The 19,767-nt window shown below is 41.0% G+C and overlaps 1 protein-coding gene across 1 annotated transcript; it reads left to right on the top strand.

Annotated features, from left to right (window-relative positions):
- Window positions 1–7,535: 7,535 nt before the first annotated feature.
- On the top strand, window positions 7,536–14,689 carry LOC134742288 (probable G-protein coupled receptor Mth-like 1). The gene is made up of 4 exons (XM_063675338.1): window positions 7,536–8,763; window positions 9,753–9,831; window positions 12,959–13,285; window positions 13,959–14,689. Exons 1-4 carry the CDS (start codon window positions 7,749–7,751, stop codon window positions 14,329–14,331), a joined length of 1,794 nt encoding a protein of 597 aa, XP_063531408.1. The 5' UTR covers window positions 7,536–7,748; the 3' UTR covers window positions 14,332–14,689.
- Window positions 14,690–19,767: the final 5,078 nt, after the last annotated feature.

Genomic DNA, 19,767 nt, shown 5'->3' with positions numbered 1-19,767 from the left:
TCTTGTCTTTTATTTATCCACAGTTTGACCTTGACATGATTACACTTTTTGTTGTTTTCAGTGGTCTAAAACAGTCCCTTGAACGGTCGCATTCGTACCTCCAAAGAGCCACATGCGGCTTTTGCGATCCGCGGTTTGCCGACCCCTGTCGTAGGTAATAAACCTTTTTTACCATGGAAATATATTTGGGAACTTTGGCCGTCACTGTCTATTTGACGTTGACTGTAGATAGCTACACTTAACACGTTCACTGTCCCTATCTGAATTGTTAACCTTACAGCTTTGTAATAGAGGTTTGCCGTGACGTGTCACGTGACCTATACGGGGCACGGACAGCGGAACGTGTTAAAGAGCAGCGATGAATGGGGGGTAGTCAGTCTACTCTGTTCACTAGCCTCTCATACAACAACACACGCCACTAGGGTAAAGCACAGCTATCCTCCTCCTCACGGAATACTATAAAGTTCTGTGGCTATCCCCTCGATGGATTTGAACTTTAATCTTGTTAAACTATTGATACGCCACGACAGCCGTTCGATGCGTCATTGCATAATTGGTATCAGATTGACTTTTGACCTGCTCAGGATGATACACATTGTATTTTGCAATATTTTTTCAATGGTGCCGTTTATATTGCTTATCACGACGTTGCATTTGATGATAACAATTGTTTTCAAAAGTGATGTTTCATTCAGTAAGCGATACGAGTTATTATAACTGGTCAAAGGCCTGGGAACCCGTGCGGATTAAGTTATTTATGTGGAGTATGTGGTCGGCGACGATTTTGGTAGCAACACGAAATAAAGTTGTGATTTGTCCTCGTCGCCCGCTTGGGATGAGTTCTGAATGTCCTGAAAGTTCCTCTGAATAGCCCGGGGCAAGACTGCCATTGTAGACTGCCACTGTAGACTGTATATAGGTAAGTAGAGAAAGCGACAGATGTATCGATATAGATCAAACATGGACATACCCAATACCTGCAGTACCGGTCAAAAGTTTAAGTTCATCCCTTTGTTTTCGGTTTGATTAGTCAGACACAAAATCCCTAAAATCTTATAGGAATGACGGCTAATGCTGGGCCACATGCCATATGGCCTTGCCACTTTAAACGTACAATGCTTTCTCTCGGTTACCTTAGACTGAGAAACTGAAACAACTTTAGGCAAATAATATGGAGTCATCACACACACACACGTCGGACACGTCGGGTGTCTCCACCGACGCAATTCGTTGTGATTCTAATTCCAACCCGTCATTCCTATAAGATTTTAGGGAATGAGTTGTTTAGAAATGTACGTAAATTGTTTCTGACTAATCCAGGGGTCGGCAACCTTTTAGCAGCCAAGGGCCACATAGTAGTTAACGAAATTGACGCGGGCCGCACTTTGTTAATATTTATGACTTTATCAGGTATTGTCGTTTGTCAAAATTATGTACAAAATAGCCTGTTGCCGACCCCTGGACTAATCAAACACATCTCTGAAAACAATAACGGATCAGTTGGAAACAAATTTCGACATTCGAACTGCAAAAAAATATTGCACAAAAGTACTTATTTGTACCGAAAACAAAGAATGAACTTAAACTTTTGACCCGTAGTGTACATTTCTTTACCTAACACATATTTTAATTGCAGCATGTAAATGTTGTCATACATGTACCTACCTAGTACATTAGTGACACACATATAATATAAAAGTGATAGGTAATTAATAATAGAGATACTACTCATACTACCTATATACCATACCCTATTGTTAGCCTGTTAGGCATAGATATTAATTGGACGCATGAGTGCAACGCCTGATTAGCAATCGGATCTGTGACCAAGAATTCCGCGTAAAATGCGCCAGTAATGGTATAATCGGTAATTCGTCGTGTCAACGCAGTTTTATCGCATATGGCATCGCCGCCACTTTACGCAGAGCTCGTAAAACGGTACGATACGTCGGTGTACACGGGCGTAAGCGCCGACATGTGCCCCGTGCTAAACAACGCTTTATGCGATCATAATCATAATCATAATCATTTTATTGGTAAAGCTAATTTACATGTCAGTCTGGGTACAACTCATCACTTCACCTCAACTGATCACTTTGATATTAGAACAGTTTCAATGTGACCCACAATCACGTATATTTTTCTTACCAATACCTACTGGTTATGTTTTGGACAAGCTCACTGAACAATGCACTATGCTTTGTGTACCTACCTATAAACTGGCTGCCCTATTTTCTTAACTTGTAAAAATTTCGCCCGAACGATAACTTCGTTTTTTTCCTATTACCTAAACTCACACTTATGCGTGCGAGTTGCAGTACGCCGAGTAAGTAAGTAACGCCGATATGTGGTTTTGCTATTGTACCTACTTCTAGTAGTTACTGAAGGAACATTCTTATGTTTTCCCACATAAGATAAAACACGGCATTGTGTTAGCAGCGGCGGCGGCGGCGGCGGCGGCGGCGGCGGCGGCGGCGGGCGCGGCAGAGTCGGCGATCGGCACTCGCGACGAATTTCGGGACCAATAATATCAAATGTACCCATATAAAAGATAAGATAATATTTATTAATTTAAAACTTATGCTAAATGGATTTATACAATGGTATTTATACAATTTATACTTAAATACTGATAAGTTAAATCATTGTTCGTTTGTTTTAACGTTAGATTGTCATTTTTGTCGTATTAATGAGTACAGAATAACGGTCTATCTGTAGTTTAAAAAAAGCATTTGAATTTACCCCACGGGAGAACTTCGAATGAATGTACTAATAACCCCAAACTAAGGTTTTCATAGTCCTTTATCAGAGGTTGTCAACCCAGGAATTAATATAACGTTACGGTTATCGTGGTCCGAAGTACTTCGAACGCGGTTAAAAAATGTTGACAATCACTGATCTTTACTGATCACAGCGCGGGAGAAATTCGAAAATAAATTGTAATAAAAAAAAATGTTCTTTACCGTGAATCAGCAGGACTTTTTAAGGGGGTAAATTAGAACGAAAAAGGAATATGATCCTCAACGCATATTGCATAAAAACAATTTCTACAGACCTTCGAAATTACCCCACCTGCTTTCGAAATTACCCGCTCCTTAAAAAATGGTATTCAAAATATTTTATTTTTTTATTTACATTTATTACCAAAATCAAGCAACGTATTAAAACGCTATTTTCACAAACCGTTGACGAATATATCCAATTTCGCAAAGATGTCATTAGTTGGAAGGAATAATTCTTAGGTTCTGACTTACGAGCCCAAACCCTAACATACTCTACACTCGCCTAAAAATATGTCGAATATACCCCAAAGCACCCAATGCACTTTTTATAGGTCAATATATCAGTAGGTTAATGCTTATACCGGACAAAATGATTATATACAATAAACTAAATGACTATGACCATACTATCTTCTACCTTCCACTCACTAGAACGTTAATTGGTGACAACTAAAAAAATTGTTTGTATAATATATAGGTACCTAAATCTACTTTTCTTAACTTCTATGTAACTACTTCTAGTAGCATTTCTGTGTCCTCGTACGTCTTGCCGATGAGCAATGTTTGTACTAGGGCTCGCGGTCGAATCCGTGTTTCGTTTACACGTTTCGAATACCCGTTTCCGAATAATACGTAAACGGTTTTCTGGCCCGTTCCACACGTTTAATTAAGAAACGTGTAGTTAAGACCCGTGTACACGGATAAACGGGTATTCGAAGATACGTATCTTATTTATCCGTGGCTCCGGACACGTCCTTGACGATAGTAGCGAAGGAACGAACGCCAGCTACAAATGAATAGACAAAAGATTCATGACGAGTTTCTGTCATATTTAACCTTGTTCCGTGGGTCATAGAGTCGAAATTCAATAAACGGTTTAGAAACTCCTTTCTTGAGCATGTAGTTTTTGCTTGCAATAGGTATTAAGAGTATTCACGCTTCTTATCAAAGTATAGTATTTTATATAGCACTTTAAATAGCTACTTTTTTTTACGTTGCGGGTTAGCAATATAATATAAAAACCTGCTAGTACCTATTTAAAAAAAATATTAGAACCATCGAGTTCAGTATGTAGGCAGGAAGTCAAACTAATGTTCGAAATTGGCATTAAGTAAGTATTTATAAAAAAATACAATTTTAACTTGCTTCTTTATTTTAAGTTTAATTTAAGAACATGATATGAAATTGTATTTCTTGTCACATAATGTAGGTAAACCTTATAAAACAAAGTCCCCCGCCGGATCCGTATGTCTGTCTGTATGTTCGCGATAACCAGACCTCACCTATGAATGAAGTTTTTCTTTGGGAATGTTTATGTGTATATTTTGTTAAGGTTTTGTTTAAATTGGTAGAAATATGACGATGTTTGCTAATGAAGTTAGAAAAAATCACGCTGGCTTAATCGAAAACGCTGCCCAATCTATTTGATATCAATGTATGGTGGACTTGTCTCTTTTTCATTGGTCTACAAAAAAGTGCGCCATGGCTGTCTGTCTATATTTTAAAAATAATTAACCCTTTATTAACTTCTAAAAAAACCGGACAAGTGCAAGTCGGACTCGCCCACCGAAGGTTCCGTACAAATACATCTGTAAAAATTTCAACTGTCTAGCTATTACGGTTCATGAGATACAGCCTAGTGGGTGGTGACAGATAAATGGACATTGAACTCTTAATATTATTAGGCTTCCGAAGTGAATACTTGTTACAGAATGTATTTTATTATGCTTGACTCTCCATGCGAAGCCGGGGCGGGTCGGTATAGTTATTAATAAACACTTTAAATCAACTTGATAAAATTGCACCTTCTCAATAAATTCTAATTGTTTTTACTTTAGGTACCTCTTACCACAGTAAAAAGCTTTTTAGTGCGGTGCAGCTACAAAACAATTGAAAACATTTTCTTGTGCAGATGTTTTGACCTTATTACAACGACATAAAGCTTGTAATTGGCAGTGACACTTGTGATAATAGTTTGGGAACCTACATGTTTTCGACGATGACAAACAAAAGGATATTGGAAAACAATGGATGGATGGACCACCGGTCGGCAACGTGCGCATTTAAGTTTATTACCTAAACGCTAGTGCGAAAGTGACCAAAGTGAATTATGAATGATTACCAATTTAAAGATCTATCTTAATGTAATTAGCAATATTATCGCAAGTTATCCAAGGTAGTATGGGTTTTTATGGTTCTTGGGTAAAATTACTCGATAATCCCGCTTTTGTGTACCTACTAATAACTTTTTTGCGCCGTTGGCAGGTTTGTTGTTTTCGCAAAGCAGTAATAGATCCGAGATAAAAATAACCACGAAATAATTAAACTGTTATTTTTAATTAATATTGTATTCTGTCTGCACACCTATTATTAACGAAAATACTATACCATTATGTAATTATAAAAAAAAACTATGATCGATATCAAATTTTTGTAATTAGCTTAGAAGCAATCGGTTTTATTAAATGATATAAATAGTTTAAAATAAAAATTATGTATACCTACTATTAAACATAGGAAGATAAGGAAGATGGCTCAGTACCTATGTTTTATCAATACGGTTAAAAACAATAAAAAAAAAGTAATTGTGCGGTTTTATGAAACTACGATGCAAGTGAAACTTTTTTCGGATTGTAGGCATTTAACTAAAAAAAATCGGAAATTAATTCGATTTACGGTATTAAAATCGCGGTTTTAATCTTAACTTAATAAATTGGGGCGATAGAATAAAAGCTTCACTTTAAAAATCGTACGACAAACGAATTCATCTGAAGTCAACATAATAATAGTGGACCTTGTTACCATTGTAGATTGGCTCAAACTGGTTCGGAGTATTTGGACCCGTTCGGAACGGTCTTAAGTACCCGTGTAAACGGAGATACGTGTCTGAGATACGTTTCTTGGGAACGTTCCTTCGAAACGTTTTCGAATCCCGGCGGTTCCGTGTAAACCGGGTTCTTAGTACCGCCGGGCTTAAGAACACGGGTATTCGTATCGGCGTGTAACACGGATACCGGGAGCCCTAGTTTGTACAGCTTTTATGCAGACTTTACTGGGCATTGGGTAAATATTCCGTAACAGATTGAATTTATTGTAAAGGAAAGAGCCGAGGAAACAGAAAAACTTACGTGTGTTTGCGGAGCGGAATGAAACTTTGGTGCAGACAGAAATCCGAACTACAAAAAATTATCGCACAAAAGTACTCATTTGTACCCACAGACCTAAAATTTACTGTGTTTGTACCGAAAACAAAGAATGAACAAACTTTTGACCCGTATACTGTAAGCCCATCCATAATCCCACATAAATTCCTATTATGATAGGTAAGTATAAAGAAAACGAGTGGTACCTACTTGTTTACCATCCAGTCCTTCCGAAGAAAGAACTACACAGGTATTATGTGTAAGATAGGATTAGTAGGTAATACCGTAATACCGTAATACTTACCTATATTGTGGCTATTGTCGTGAGTCCGGATTTGTGCATTGAGCACTGGATTATCTATTTGCCATATCTCTGGGTAGCTACTCCAGGCTGGAATAGTGGAAAACGTCCACAACGTAGGTAATTAGTTAATTAGAATGCTTAATGCTTAGATAAGATAAAATGCAAACTAGAGATTAGAGATAGTTTTATACGAAAAGCCACATGAACGTTTATTTTTTATTTTAGTTATTGTAAACATATACAAACCCAGACTTTAAAAGTTTGTTTAGTTTCTGTTTTGGCTATCGGGCTGAATATTGTATTCTGCTAAAAATACAGACGGAAATTTTAACGCCATCTACCGTTGAGTAGTAACTTCGAGTAGAGAGTTCGGAACCATTCTAACGTCACCTAACGCGTAACGTTAGCTAACGGAACCGAGTATTTCGTGGCCGTGTCGATAGATGTCGCTAGCAGCCTCATATGCAAATATGCACGGCATTTACTTCACGACGAGTTGTCCAACAGAAAACTTTGTGAAGTTGTGTTGTGATTTTTCTGTCGCACTCGTTTTTCACTATGGTCGCCGTGTTTACAAATCAATGGGTAAGGTAATAGAAAAACAACATGAAAAAATAAAAAAATATATTGTGGTTTTATTAGATAAAACCTTTTCTTATTGCATTTTATTAAAAAACCCTATAATGCATGGTTCGATAAGCACTTGGCCGGTTTTATAGTTAAGTTGAGTAGGTACCTAGTTACCTACCTACCTAAGTTCTTATTATAACTTGCAATGATGTTTATGGATGTGGTGTTTTTTATTTATTATTATTATTTATTGAGAAACAAACAGTCTTAAAATAAACATAAGCAACTTAGCTAATAGCTACAAATTGATTTTTTATAGACCTATAGTTTCCTAATTCACATATCGAGGTACAATTAAAAAGTAATGATAAATAGTGCAAACTTGTTTTGTTTTGATTATGACGCGGTGTCCCTAAAAGGTAGATTGTTTGTTGTGGTCGCGTACGCGGCGCGGCGGCGGGGCGGATGGTGTAAGTACGGTCGGCGGCCGCGAGCCGAGCTTGCAATGCAACCGACCCGCGACCGTCAGTGTCAACCGCGCGCTCGAGGTGGGAGCACGCGTCTATGCCGCGCCGAGCCCCACTACACGTGCTACTGCGATCGACTTCCGGACATGTTACTGCATCTACCCTTATTGTGACCGTTCTGTTATCAACTACTATCGTGCTCTTCTCTGGATTGACATAGTGTGAAACCTAGTGCTAGGATGATAATGTGCCAGTGTGTGCGATGCGCGTGCGACTCGATCCCGCGGTAACCGCAATGCTGTCGCTGCTGGCGGCGGCGTTGCTGGCGGTGGCGGGCGCCGACGGCGTGCGACCGGCGCCCGTGGCCGTGCCGCGGTGTTGCTCGGCCGGGCGCACGCTGGCGGCCGACGCGCTGCAGGCGCCCGTACTCACGCGCGCCGCCGCCGCCGCCTCCTGCGTGGAAGACGCCGAGGCCCGGCCCTGGGCGCCCCGTGTGTACGCGCCCGCGCGCAACTCCTTCCTCAAGCCGGGGCAGCTGCCGCCGCACTGGCGGCTGGCGGATGGCGCGCTGCCGGCCTGTGCCGACCTACGCGTGCTGCCCGCCGACGCGGCGCCGTACGCGCTGCTCGCCAACAACGGCTCCATCATGCTGCGGAGCCCGCCGCGCGTGCTGCCGACGACGCGGTACTGCGCCGACCACGCGGCCGCGCTTCTGTGCCTGGAGGACGACGAGCGGCCGCCGTCCAAGTGTTGCGGGGCCGGGAAAGTGTACGACGGCGCAGGCTGCGTGCCGGACGACGTTAGGGCGGCAGCAGCGTGGCAGGAGCTGAGGACGTTTGCCGGCGAAGCGGACGTGAGCATCGGCTGGCCGGCATGCCCGCCGGGGATGCAGTACTCGGTGTCGGGGGAGCTGGCGAAGGCGACACTGGAAGGCAACGGGTCACTGCGACTGGCGAGCGGTTTGCTGGTGGCGGGCGGCGCGTGGTGCGCGGAGGCGGTGGAGGGTTCGTCGGGCACGCGCGTGCTGGCGTGCGCGGCGGAGGCGCAGGAGAGCCCGCGCTCACCGCGGCACCTGCTGTACGGGTGTGGGCTGGCGGTGGGCGCGGCGTTCCTGGCGGCGACGCTGGCCGCCGGGTGCGCGCTGCCGGCGGCGCACCACGCGCTGCACTGGCGCTGCCAGACGCAGTACGTGGCGTCGCTGATGCTGGCCGATATTTTGCTGGCAGGCACGCAGCTCGCCGCCGATCAGGTGCCGCCCGCGCTGTGCCGAGCACTAGGTGAGTCTCTCAATTTCTAGATACACTGCTAGGGCGCTAGGGTATATATTTAAATATAGGTAAAGCGTTTCCACCTGCAAGTCTTTTTCTACATCCTGGCTGACATGCTGAATCCACATTCACCGCATTAGGTGCATCCCGTCCTGTTGGTTGTCTGCACCTGTAAGGTGGTCAACTCAGACATTTAAATTTTCTAACATGGATGTACTTAAGCTACCTAAGTTCTATCGAGAAATGCTTGTAACTTGCAACAATAATAAACAACAATAATAACATAAACAACCTTGAAACTTCTATCCAAAGGGTTTGTTTAACAAACACAGTTGACTTTTGCAAGCTATGAGTAAATATATATAAAATAACACAGTAGCTTCGAACTGTAGAATATTTCCTGCAGGTAGAAAATGTGACTAACATCATAAGAATTCCAAAATTGGAGTTAATAGGACGGAATCTGGATGTAAAACTGTAAATACAGTGTAAATTTCTCATCACGAAACTCGATATAGCAACAATCTTTCTTTTAACGTGGGTAGAACTGGTAGAACTAGAAGCTGGATGATAGGTACCTACTGGTTATATTTCCAACTTTTTTCGTTACTCGATATACCTAAATACCTAACCTACCATACCTAAATATATAGTCACTCAAAACATTGATATTTGATATCATTCATACATACTTGGAGTTTCTAGACTACGGATAACAAAATTTGTAGTTCTTTGAGATTCCTAAAAATGGTTATCTTTACTGGGGTAACTTCTCAAAATTCTCTGTTTCCTCTACCCAAAGGTTGTCTGGAAGCATATCTACTACACTCATGGAAAATTTAGAGGAACGCAAAAAAAAGTATAATTACTAATTTAGACATTACTTAAGGTGCTGTAATCCAGTAATTAAACCTTTTTTTTTGCGTTCCTCTAAATTTGTCCATTAGTAAATAATGTACATGTGTGGAGCTGGAACATAACGGTGTGTTTGTCGGCAGCGGTGTGCATGCACTTCCTGTTCCTGGCGGCGTTCTTCTGGCTCAACACCATGTGCTTCAACATCTGGTGGACCTTCCGGTGAGTACTGTCCATGTTCTTAGCCGTTGCCCGAATATCCTTCCTAACATCATCTTAGCCTTTCTGACCAATTAATATAAACTGATCATAGGTACCAGTCTGAAGAACAGATCATAGTTTGATTTGAAGTGAAAATTATTGTAATTATTGTGCTAGGGTTAATAAATCCTTAACCGTCAGAACACGAACACGAGATACGAATAACATCAACAATAATAGATTCAACGCTCACAAAAATAAAATTATAGCATCGCTTATTGATAGCGAATTAAAAATCAAACCACCGGGCTAAATAGTGGCTGTTTAAGAATCGTAGCCGATATGTCATAAACAAATCCTTCACAGAAAACTGCAACGAAATCGTCCGAACTAGATGTGTTGCTGTAGCCTGTAGATCCGACCATGTTCTCAGTGCAGCAGCAGCACACCTCGTATTGATTAGGCCTAGATCCATTCATCGACTAAACTACCGGTATACTTACTATGTAAGTTTACCTACAACACTTACAACATTCGCGCACAAATTACTTGCTCACATTAAATTATAACATCCAAAGTTGGGGTCACGGGAAAACAACAAAATCCTTAGTAAGTATAGAAAACACAGCCCATAATTGCACAAGTTGTCAAAACCGTTCCAAGGAGGTCCGCGACCCGCCGTCACCACACACTTGGATTTTGTATCTACCGCACACGACTCCAATGCTCGTTTGATTGATCGTAATTGTATCGGCGGAATAGACGGCTATTAACACTGACCTTTTAAGCAGAAGTCACCGGGAGACAGCTCTGCTGATGGATGTTGGCATGTATTCCGGCCAGGAAGGGTTCACGTACCACTATTTAGTGCTTATTAAGGCCGTTCCATCGGTTTGCCGCTGTCACTGTCACATTTCGCAAGAAAGAACGGGAAAGATCATGCGCGCCAAGTGCCAATTTTGATCGAATTTTGTTGACTTTTATTTATTTTAAAAACGTTACCTTACAATATCGAAATTCGAAATCTATGAAATTACTATTTAATTTAAGATTGTTTTTTCTTCTTTTTTTGTTTATTGTATTACATAATAAATAACCGAGTAAAGTTGGATTAAAAGTCCGAGTTAGAGGTTACTTTGGGAATTAATTGTATCGAGCGAAGTGTCATAATTCGTGTATCTGAAGCTATGATATTAAAGATAACATAGTCAAGAACTACATATATTTTTCCACGTCTACGAATATCAACGCCTCTTAGAAAAACATGATAATATAAGGAGATTTTTCGCCTTCTGGCTCAGGGAACCGCCTTAAGTTAGGCCTCTTTGAGAATCGAGAAAATTAGCTTTCTCAGTATACAGAAAGCGTGTTTTAACTCCCAACACTTAGTTCCGACCAACCATAATTTCCTGTTCCTGTAACGTTAATTTCAAAGCTAAAGTAATATTAATATTAATTTTAATTTTTAGTGTTGTTTTGTTTGTTTTAACTGATGTTTTGATATTGTTACTAAGCAAACCTGTAAGGAAGAGCGGTGTATCTTAACACAAGTATCCTGTATACTAAAAAGGGAGACACCAACCTGCATATTGTTAAGTTAATAAGTTACTGAATAAATCATTTTTTATTATTTTATTAAGTATTTTATAATAATCATCCCATGAGGATGGGATACCGCCGTTTAGCCAAAATATTTTTCGCCAAATTTCACTTCCCAACAAACTTATGGCATCAGTTTAATTTCCCAAATGAAATTTTAGCAAGTTTTTATTTCGCAACCATTTCATTTCGCAACCCCATAGTTGGGAAATGAAAATCACGTACAAGGTTGGGTTAGGTTAGGTTGGATTATGAAAATTTGCGAAATGAAATTTTGCCAAATGATAATTTGCGTAAAATAGTTTGGGAAGTAATACTTTGGGAAACGATTTTGGCAATACATTAGTAAACCCATAAGGCCTCATGTGTCGAGGAATTTATTTGCGATATTGGTCATTAGATAGATAGATAAACCATTTATTCGTTTGCCACAATACACACATATTAAAACAAAAGAAACACAGGAGATACAAAAAAGCAACATTAAGATAAAAAACAAAACTTAAAAAAAATAAACCGTAGAATTGCTGTGTGCGTTGCAGCAAAACAAAAGGGTTCTGGCTCAGTTATACACTCCGCTCTTTCGAGCGAAGCACTGGTAATTCTGCTAGAACCCAGGTCACTAACAGACTATCAATGTAGAAATTATAATGTTATAATAGTAATGAATAATTGGCCTATTTCTAATAAAATTGCCATTATAATGTCTGAATAGAATAGATGTGTCGTAGGGATGTATAGGTGTGGTGAGTGTTGGTGCGTATGTGTAGTATTAACAAATACAGCAGTAGTGAACGTCCTACAGACTACATCCGGTAATCTGTAACTAAGTAGCCGTACGGAATTCCTAAGTTTTGTTTATTTAAAAGGTGTTTCATCGCGGAATGCGTTATTTACGACCTTTGCTTCTATGAATTACTAATGGCTTATTTATTGATTTTATAGATAGGCGCGGGCTAGGTATAAAGGCTAGTGCATTTTTAATTGCTTAGTTATTAAAGTCTGCAAGGACACTAGGACTTGCAATGTATATTTCATTTACTATACAAGATTATAAAATTATTGTTAATTATAATTATTAAGCTTATCAATATAGTTATAATATGATCCCGCGATAATTATCCCCGGCTAATACCTAAATATGTAAGGTACGATATCGGACTCAAAGGTAATATTGACCTAATATGTATTACATAAAAAATTGCAAGGAATCTAAACGGCATAGAGAACTAGGGTATCTACTAGGCATATAACAATAAATAATTTGTATTTTGTATGTCCTCAAATCCTCATACATTAAAACTGTTTTTTTTTTGGTGTAAGGCTTTCCCGCATGCTTATCGCGGGTCAAAAGTACACGTTCAACTCTGAGTAGGGGCTTACGGGCCACGGGCTGGATATGGCCCGAGGGCCGTAGTTTGGAGATCACTGCTTCATACACCCACCTCACTATTTACCGAATCAACAAACAAATTAGGTTAGCATTAGCACACTAACAATCTTGTCACCTGTTTACAGTCTTGTCATTCTGACGGTCTCATTTCCTTAGGGACTTCCGTCCGACGAGCCTCGAGCGCGGACAGGAGTCGTGGCGCCTGCGTGTGTACACGGTGTACGCGTGGGGCGGCCCGCTCTGCATCGCCGGCATCGCGGCGCTGCTCGACGCCCTCCCCCCGCCCCCCGAGGGCCCTGACCTCCTCCGCCCGAGGTTCGGCGACCAGCGCTGTTGGTTCTACGGCGACGCGGAGATTCTGGTGTACTTCTTCGGGCCGGTGGGCGTGCTGCTGCTGGTCAACCTGGCGCTGTTCGTGTCCACCACCAGGCAGCTCACCTGTGGCCTCTGGCGACGCGACGAGGTCAAGTCTACGAGCGAACGGTGAGTCTCTGAGCGTGTTATAATATAACTATAACTAACCTAACTATAACTACCTGTAATTTTTATGTTAATGTCACAGCTGTTGGATCTCCAAATAAATAAAATAATAATAATAACTAACTGTTCCTCCCTGATGCAAGGTCGGATACATGGCGCGTAGGTAAGCGTGCTCCACCGTAGACCGCATCATCACTTACCATCAGGTGGGATCGTGGTCAAACGCCTGCCTATTCATCATTAAAAAAAAACTTTTTAACGATAGTCACTGCTGACGATACTTCATTAATCTAGTTAATTGAGATAACTTCCGCGTACTGTGGTTTAAATTAAATAGGTTACTTTAGATTCTTTAGAAAAATAGTTGATTTACTGACCCAGATTCTGATACGCGAGTATTTTATTTGCATGAAATCTTCATACCGTGCATGTTTCGAAATGCTTTTCAAGATTTATTTAGTATGATGTTATAGGTAACGTAATACCTATACATGCGACTACAAGATAGTAATCTTAATGTATAGGTATAAACCAAGGTACACCGCTGCGATTTCCAAAATCAAAACGAATTGTTCGAATCTCGAAGACATTTCAACTCGTCACGGGCTGTAGTGGCAATCGATACGTTGGCTAAATATAACTATAAAAAAGCTAACCAGTATATAATGTTGTATAGGGCCGCTCTGGGGCGCGTGTGCGCCAAGCTGGTGGTGGTGATGGGCGTGACGTGGGGCGCCGACGTGGTGTCTTGGGTGGCGGGCGGGCCCGAGTACGTGTGGTACGGCACGGACCTGCTGAACGCGCTGCAGGGCGTGCTGATCTTCCTGGTGGTGGGCGCGCAGCCGGCCGCGCTGGCGGCGCTGCGCGACGCGCTGGCGCGCTGCTGCCGCGCGCCCGCGCCGCCCGCGCGGCGCCGCCCCGACCGCGCCACGCACTCCTCCACGCACCTGCCGTCCTGCGGCGAGTCGCTCACCAACACCACGGCCGCGCCGCCCTCCAGCGCTGCTCCCCCGGCGCCCGCCAAGGTTCCCATGGAGACCGTTTGTTGAGCGCCACGCCATTAAACCCGAGCATGTGTGTTTACAAGACTTCTGCACGCGTCAACTCTGTGCTATTTTTCTACCCGCGTGTAAGTGATAACTAGTGACATAATGACAAATGCGCGGATCTGTGTTTCGTTTCACGCCCGTGTGACACTCGTGACGTGACGTGACAGCGTGCGCTGACGAACGCCAAGTGAAGGCGACAACCGAGCTTTAATGTACTTCCTCTTGTACTCGATATTTATTGTATTCTACAGTATTATTTTTGTATTTTTGTTAACGATTACGATTTGTATGTTGTATGATCCTGTATCGTGCCCGTAGCCCGGCCGGTGTTGTAAAAGTTATGTTCGTTTTTAAATATTACAATTGAATGTCTACTTCGTCCCGCGGAAGTAGTTTTTGATGTTGTTGGTAAATCTTGCCCCGATCGATTGACTGTTATAAAATAAATATTAAAAAATATATTTTACTAATAGTACTTATTTCTCATCACTTTTACTCTACACTATTATTTTCCTCTTTTTAATAGGGGATATCTCAGGGATTACTACAATGTTCTGCTACAGCACTAGCCTTTTTAGTAAACCATAGAGTAACTTAACAGGTTTTTGACAAGCTTTCATACATAATAAAATATGACATTGATGCATCAAGGCGGTTTGTTTACAGAGAACCTACCGGGAAACGCGAATCCGGAATTTCGCTATCTGCCTCTATCGCTCGAATACGCAAGAGTGACAGAGATGTTAGATAACGAAATTTCGATTTTCTTGTTTCGCGATAGACCCTCAGATTGTGGTAGTGGCGCCCCCTTCGCAGTTTCGCGTAATATTCCCTAATAATTCCCTATTTAACCAACCTGAAATTATACAAACCTACAACGTCGATTGATATTCAGTCATCAGTCATCTCATCACTCAACATCACTGGCGTTTTCTGTCACGCCGGTCACGCGTCAGTCAATAAAATTCACGTTAGGAATCAACGGTGATAAAAGGTGATAAGTTCATAACCTGATAACGGTGATAGTAGTGAGTTATACATTACATATTCATTAATTCATAATCATTAAAAATAAGCTGTGTGTGAGTGTGTAGTGTACTTATAGTTTGGTGTAGTGGTGCCAATTCCCCTGTGTCCGGAGTCGGCGGCCTTCGTAGCGCAGCGAGTATATTGGTGAGTTACTTTTAATTCTTATGCCGTAAGACGGTATTACCTACATTTTTGTCGTAGGTATTCTCTTAGTAGGTTTCACGTGGGTTAATTTGTCAAAAAATCGAGGAATCGAAACAGGGCATCGACTGACATATAGGTATCGATCCATAGAAAACAACTTGTAAATATTACATTTCTCGACTATAGGTTGGAATAAAGATTGATACGTGTTAGATACAATGAATCTTTCAAACATCTGTGGGTCGTACCTGGGGGTCGGCTGGCTCCCCACTTCAGTGACTCGACGCAATAATTCTGAAGGTCTGACAGGCGACCCGACCCGACCCGACCGCCGGCTGGGCTGGCCCAGCGTGCTGTGCCGCTCGCGCGCTCGTTTATATCTATTGTTGGCGGCCGCGCCTCAACCAACCGATGCCTCCACCAACTCAATATTCATTTACATCTTCTACCAGCAGGTACTACTTCATTACACGTGTTTAAACATACAAGGGCACTTATTATCACATTAGATGAACGCGAGGGCCACGGGGCATAAACTTTATCTGACGAACTATTGCAATAGCAGTTAAGGGTAATAGCATAGAGTAACTTATACTATATAGAGCGGTACTGTCATAGTAAATTTTGTAACCACAGTAAATTCACTGCCATCTATCGACACACTTTAAAACTAAGAATGAAGATTTATAAAAATACGATAAAATGTATTTAAATATGGATAAATGATTTTTTTTATTTGCATTAATTATTTTTATGATTTTGACCCATGTTCTTTCACTGATATGCGTAAAAATTGTTAAATAACAAACGAAACCGTCAACGCCATCTATATGACAGTAGGCCAAAGCTAGTAGCGCCCTCTGATCGAGAGTCAAATTTTCTTGATTTTTGAGGCACGTTTTTTCCTTAAACTGTATCCATCTATTACGGAGTTATATCTATCTTTGGTAATAGGCAGAGGCACGAATGCGTGTTTATGTGCATGATGGCCTTTGCAGTACTTTTAAAAAGATATAATTATGGTATTTGCTGCGCAGTTCCTATTTGCCAATGCCTGTTTATTAACGGTTGTAGTGAACGGAGAAGAATTTGTAATAGCGGAACATAAAATGCCTTTCTAATGATCTGAAATTATTAGGTACAAGCGAAAGAATTTTCTGCCGTGTTCCATATTGAAGGCGATCTGATTGCACTGGAATTTTACAATAAGATGATAGGTAACCTTAACAATAAGTCACTACGTCCTGAAGTTTGCATTCAGTTGATTTCGTTGATCACAGTCCACCACGCTATGCTATAATACTTCAGTATTGTCTGCCATTCTGTTGCTGCTATATCCACTTTAAGTGCATTTAAAAGCCAGTACTAACGTATACTTTACTGCGGGAGAACAAGGTAGACAATTGAGTGAGTTTTCATTTCAAATGACGTTCAGTGAATAGGCTGTTTTGCTCTCGGCGAATGGCGTGCGCGTGCGCGTGCGCGTGGTCACCACGGCTGCCACGGCCACGGCACGCAGCGCGGAGCGCGGCATGCAATCGTAAATGCACCCAACGTTACCTTCAGAATACAGTTTCCGTTTTGTACGTTGTTCAGCCCATCGAGAACCTTAACTGACCATTTATTTTGTGGACGTTATCTCGTTCCAATAAGGGTTACATAATGGTCAATTATTTTGTTTCTCGATGGTACGTGCATGTCTGTCTATGTTTTTCATTTGAACGCAATACCGCTATACATATTTGGTATCATGCAACGTATTTATTGTGATGTTTAATAATTGTTAGAATACTTTATTGGGAGTTATTTTAATCAAGTGCATAGGAATGTCGTGTTTTACGTATGTATTGCGATGTTGATTAGGAACAAGAAGCTCTTATTGATCAATTAAAAGTGGCCTCGAGGCGTGTTCCTATCCTACGGCTAGCCGCTAATTGCAAGGAATGCAGCAGATCTACCTACACTATGTTCTACTGTACATTACATACCCGTATGTGGGATTTAGTACGTTACTCCATAATCCACAGTCCACAGTAGGTAAGACTCGTATAGATTCAAGAATCAAACGCCTTTGGAGTTGTACAGGGCCCCTTCACTACGGCGTCCGTGTCCACTTACTATCACATTCTGAGCTGTGCGTTTTCGTTGTCATCATAGTGGTGTTTGTCTTTTATCTTCAAGCTTGCAGTAAAACCAGGTTGAATGTATTTATTCAAAAAAATATTCTGTAAGTCAAGGGATCTTTCACAAGTCACACACACACATTTACACATTACAGTATTATATAACATTATTTAACATTTACAGTGACACCATGCAGTGACGTGAAATTTACCTTTACTTATTTAACATTTACAGTGACATCATGCAGTGACGTGAAATTTACCTTTAACTTTTAAAATACTTCAAGGTAATGAGAAAACTTGCAAAATTTACGTAGCAGATGTTTTAATACAGTACTTTTTTTTTGAAGATGTCAATTTGTCAAGTTTTATTGTTAGTCTAGACGCTATTTAATAATTAACATTTTATTTTTGAAATTATATTATTTTATTTGTACTTTCCACTTCTGATTGAATTATAAGCAATTAGTTCGTAAGTTTTCTAACACAACACAATGTATTATTGTTATAGAAATAAATAAATGAATGAAATGAATCGTAATTATCACGATTGGAGATGGAGGCAAAAAGAGCCAAGCCCATACTTAGTCGCTGTACAATCATTACGGAAAAAAACAAATGAACTATCATTTCTCCAAAGGATTTCAACAGCAACTGCATTAGTGTTGCCGCCGGTGTATCTGCAATTTCTTTGATAAGATGAGTGACGTTCACTGCCGCATTACTGCCGCGATTAAGACGTTCATTCCGTTACTCATTTTATCAGAAAATTTACAGATACAGTGGCTGGCGGTAACAACGATGCCGCAGCTGCAGTTGGCGTCCGAATGTCAACTTTAGTGTACATAGTTATCAATGAGCAATTTAATAAAATAGGTACATACAATTGCCGACGGTGCAGCGAATAGAGAGCTGCGCCAGCTAAACCGATCTCGGACTACGCCGGCGTGAGAAAGTACAACTATACGGTGGAGCCGGCCACACTTTCCTCACACGCCCCCTTCACTGGCAACTGCTGACCTCTCACGTTCTTGCTCCTAGCTCGATGAACTGCGAGTTGCAAGCCGCTTGTGGCTCTTATAGTTATCCAAAAAAAGTAAAGACCGGACCCTGGATTTATAAACTGGAGGTTCTGAGCATTTGAATAAACTTAAACTCCGGCTAATAACAACAAGTTTTACTTTTTAGGGTTCCGTCCCGAAAGGGTAAAAACGGGACCGTATTACTAAGACTCCGCTGTCCGTCTGTCTGTCACCAGGCTGTATCTCATGAACCGTAATAGTTAGACAGTTGAAATTTTCACAGATGATGTATTTTTGTTTCCGCTATAACAACAAATACTAAAAAGTACGGAACCCTCAGTGGGCGAGTCCGACTCGCACTTGTCCGGTTTTTATTATGGAAAATTTATTTATGGTTGCTTTTTGGTGTAGGAAAACATAGCGGTTTCTATTGTTTTTTTATCCGACATCCGTTATCGGATCAGGCAATGTGAAATAAAAACGCTCTTACTCTGCAGTCGAGCGTTAGATTATTTTATTAATAGCCCTGCAATACTTTGCTTTTAATCAACTACGACGTGGCCAGTGCAGAGTGTACCAGTGCATCAGCACAAAGTGCAAGCCTCTCAGTCTCAGTGTTCCTGTTCCAATTAAGTTGGAACTCTGTCCACTTCCGCCCGGTGCTTCCTTATTAGATGCTTTTTATTTCATCTTCAATTGGCGAAGAGCCATTTAAGAGCTAATGGGCCTATTACTGGCCGTTCACATCTCCGTGTGTTGAATGACTGCGGGGGATTAGTGGTAATCCTTTCCTTTCTGTTACGTACCTACTACTAACAATTATGACGAGATGCAGAGATGAACGTGCTAATTTGTCTTTCCTGCCTGTTATCGTTAAGTATTAAGGAAATAAAAAGGAAAACCTATTCTAAATTACGAAAGGTCAAAACTTTGTCGGAAGTTGTGTAATTTAAGCCGAGCGACCATTTTCTTAAATTATGGAACAAGATTAGATATTTTATAAGTATTCGTTTTTCAGTGAAGACTCGATCGAAGGCTTTTTTTATTTTTGTACTTGCCAAACAGCTGCTGTTTTACAACTTTTTGTCCAGTTTATGTTTGTTAGTAAATATGAAATG

This window comes from Cydia strobilella, chromosome 6 (genome assembly GCF_947568885.1).
Source record: "Cydia strobilella chromosome 6, ilCydStro3.1, whole genome shotgun sequence".
Lineage (NCBI taxonomy): Eukaryota > Metazoa > Arthropoda > Insecta > Lepidoptera > Tortricidae > Cydia > Cydia strobilella.
The sequence above is the reverse complement of the archived record's forward strand: the minus strand, read 5'-3'. Positions and strand labels throughout refer to the sequence as shown.

What these genes read in the sequence shown, in the direction of transcription:
- LOC134742288 (XM_063675338.1), top strand. Translation starts at nt 7,749, where the DNA reads ATGCGCGTGCGACTCGATCCCGCGGTAACCGCAATGCTGTCGCTGCTG. An exon ending in AACATCTGGTGGACCTTCCG is followed by an intron (nt 9,832 to 12,958) that starts GTGAGTACTGTC and finishes TCATTTCCTTAG; the next exon opens with GGACTTCCGTCCGACGAGCC. An exon ending in GTCAAGTCTACGAGCGAACG is followed by an intron (nt 13,286 to 13,958) that starts GTGAGTCTCTGA and finishes AATGTTGTATAG; the next exon opens with GGCCGCTCTGGGGCGCGTGT.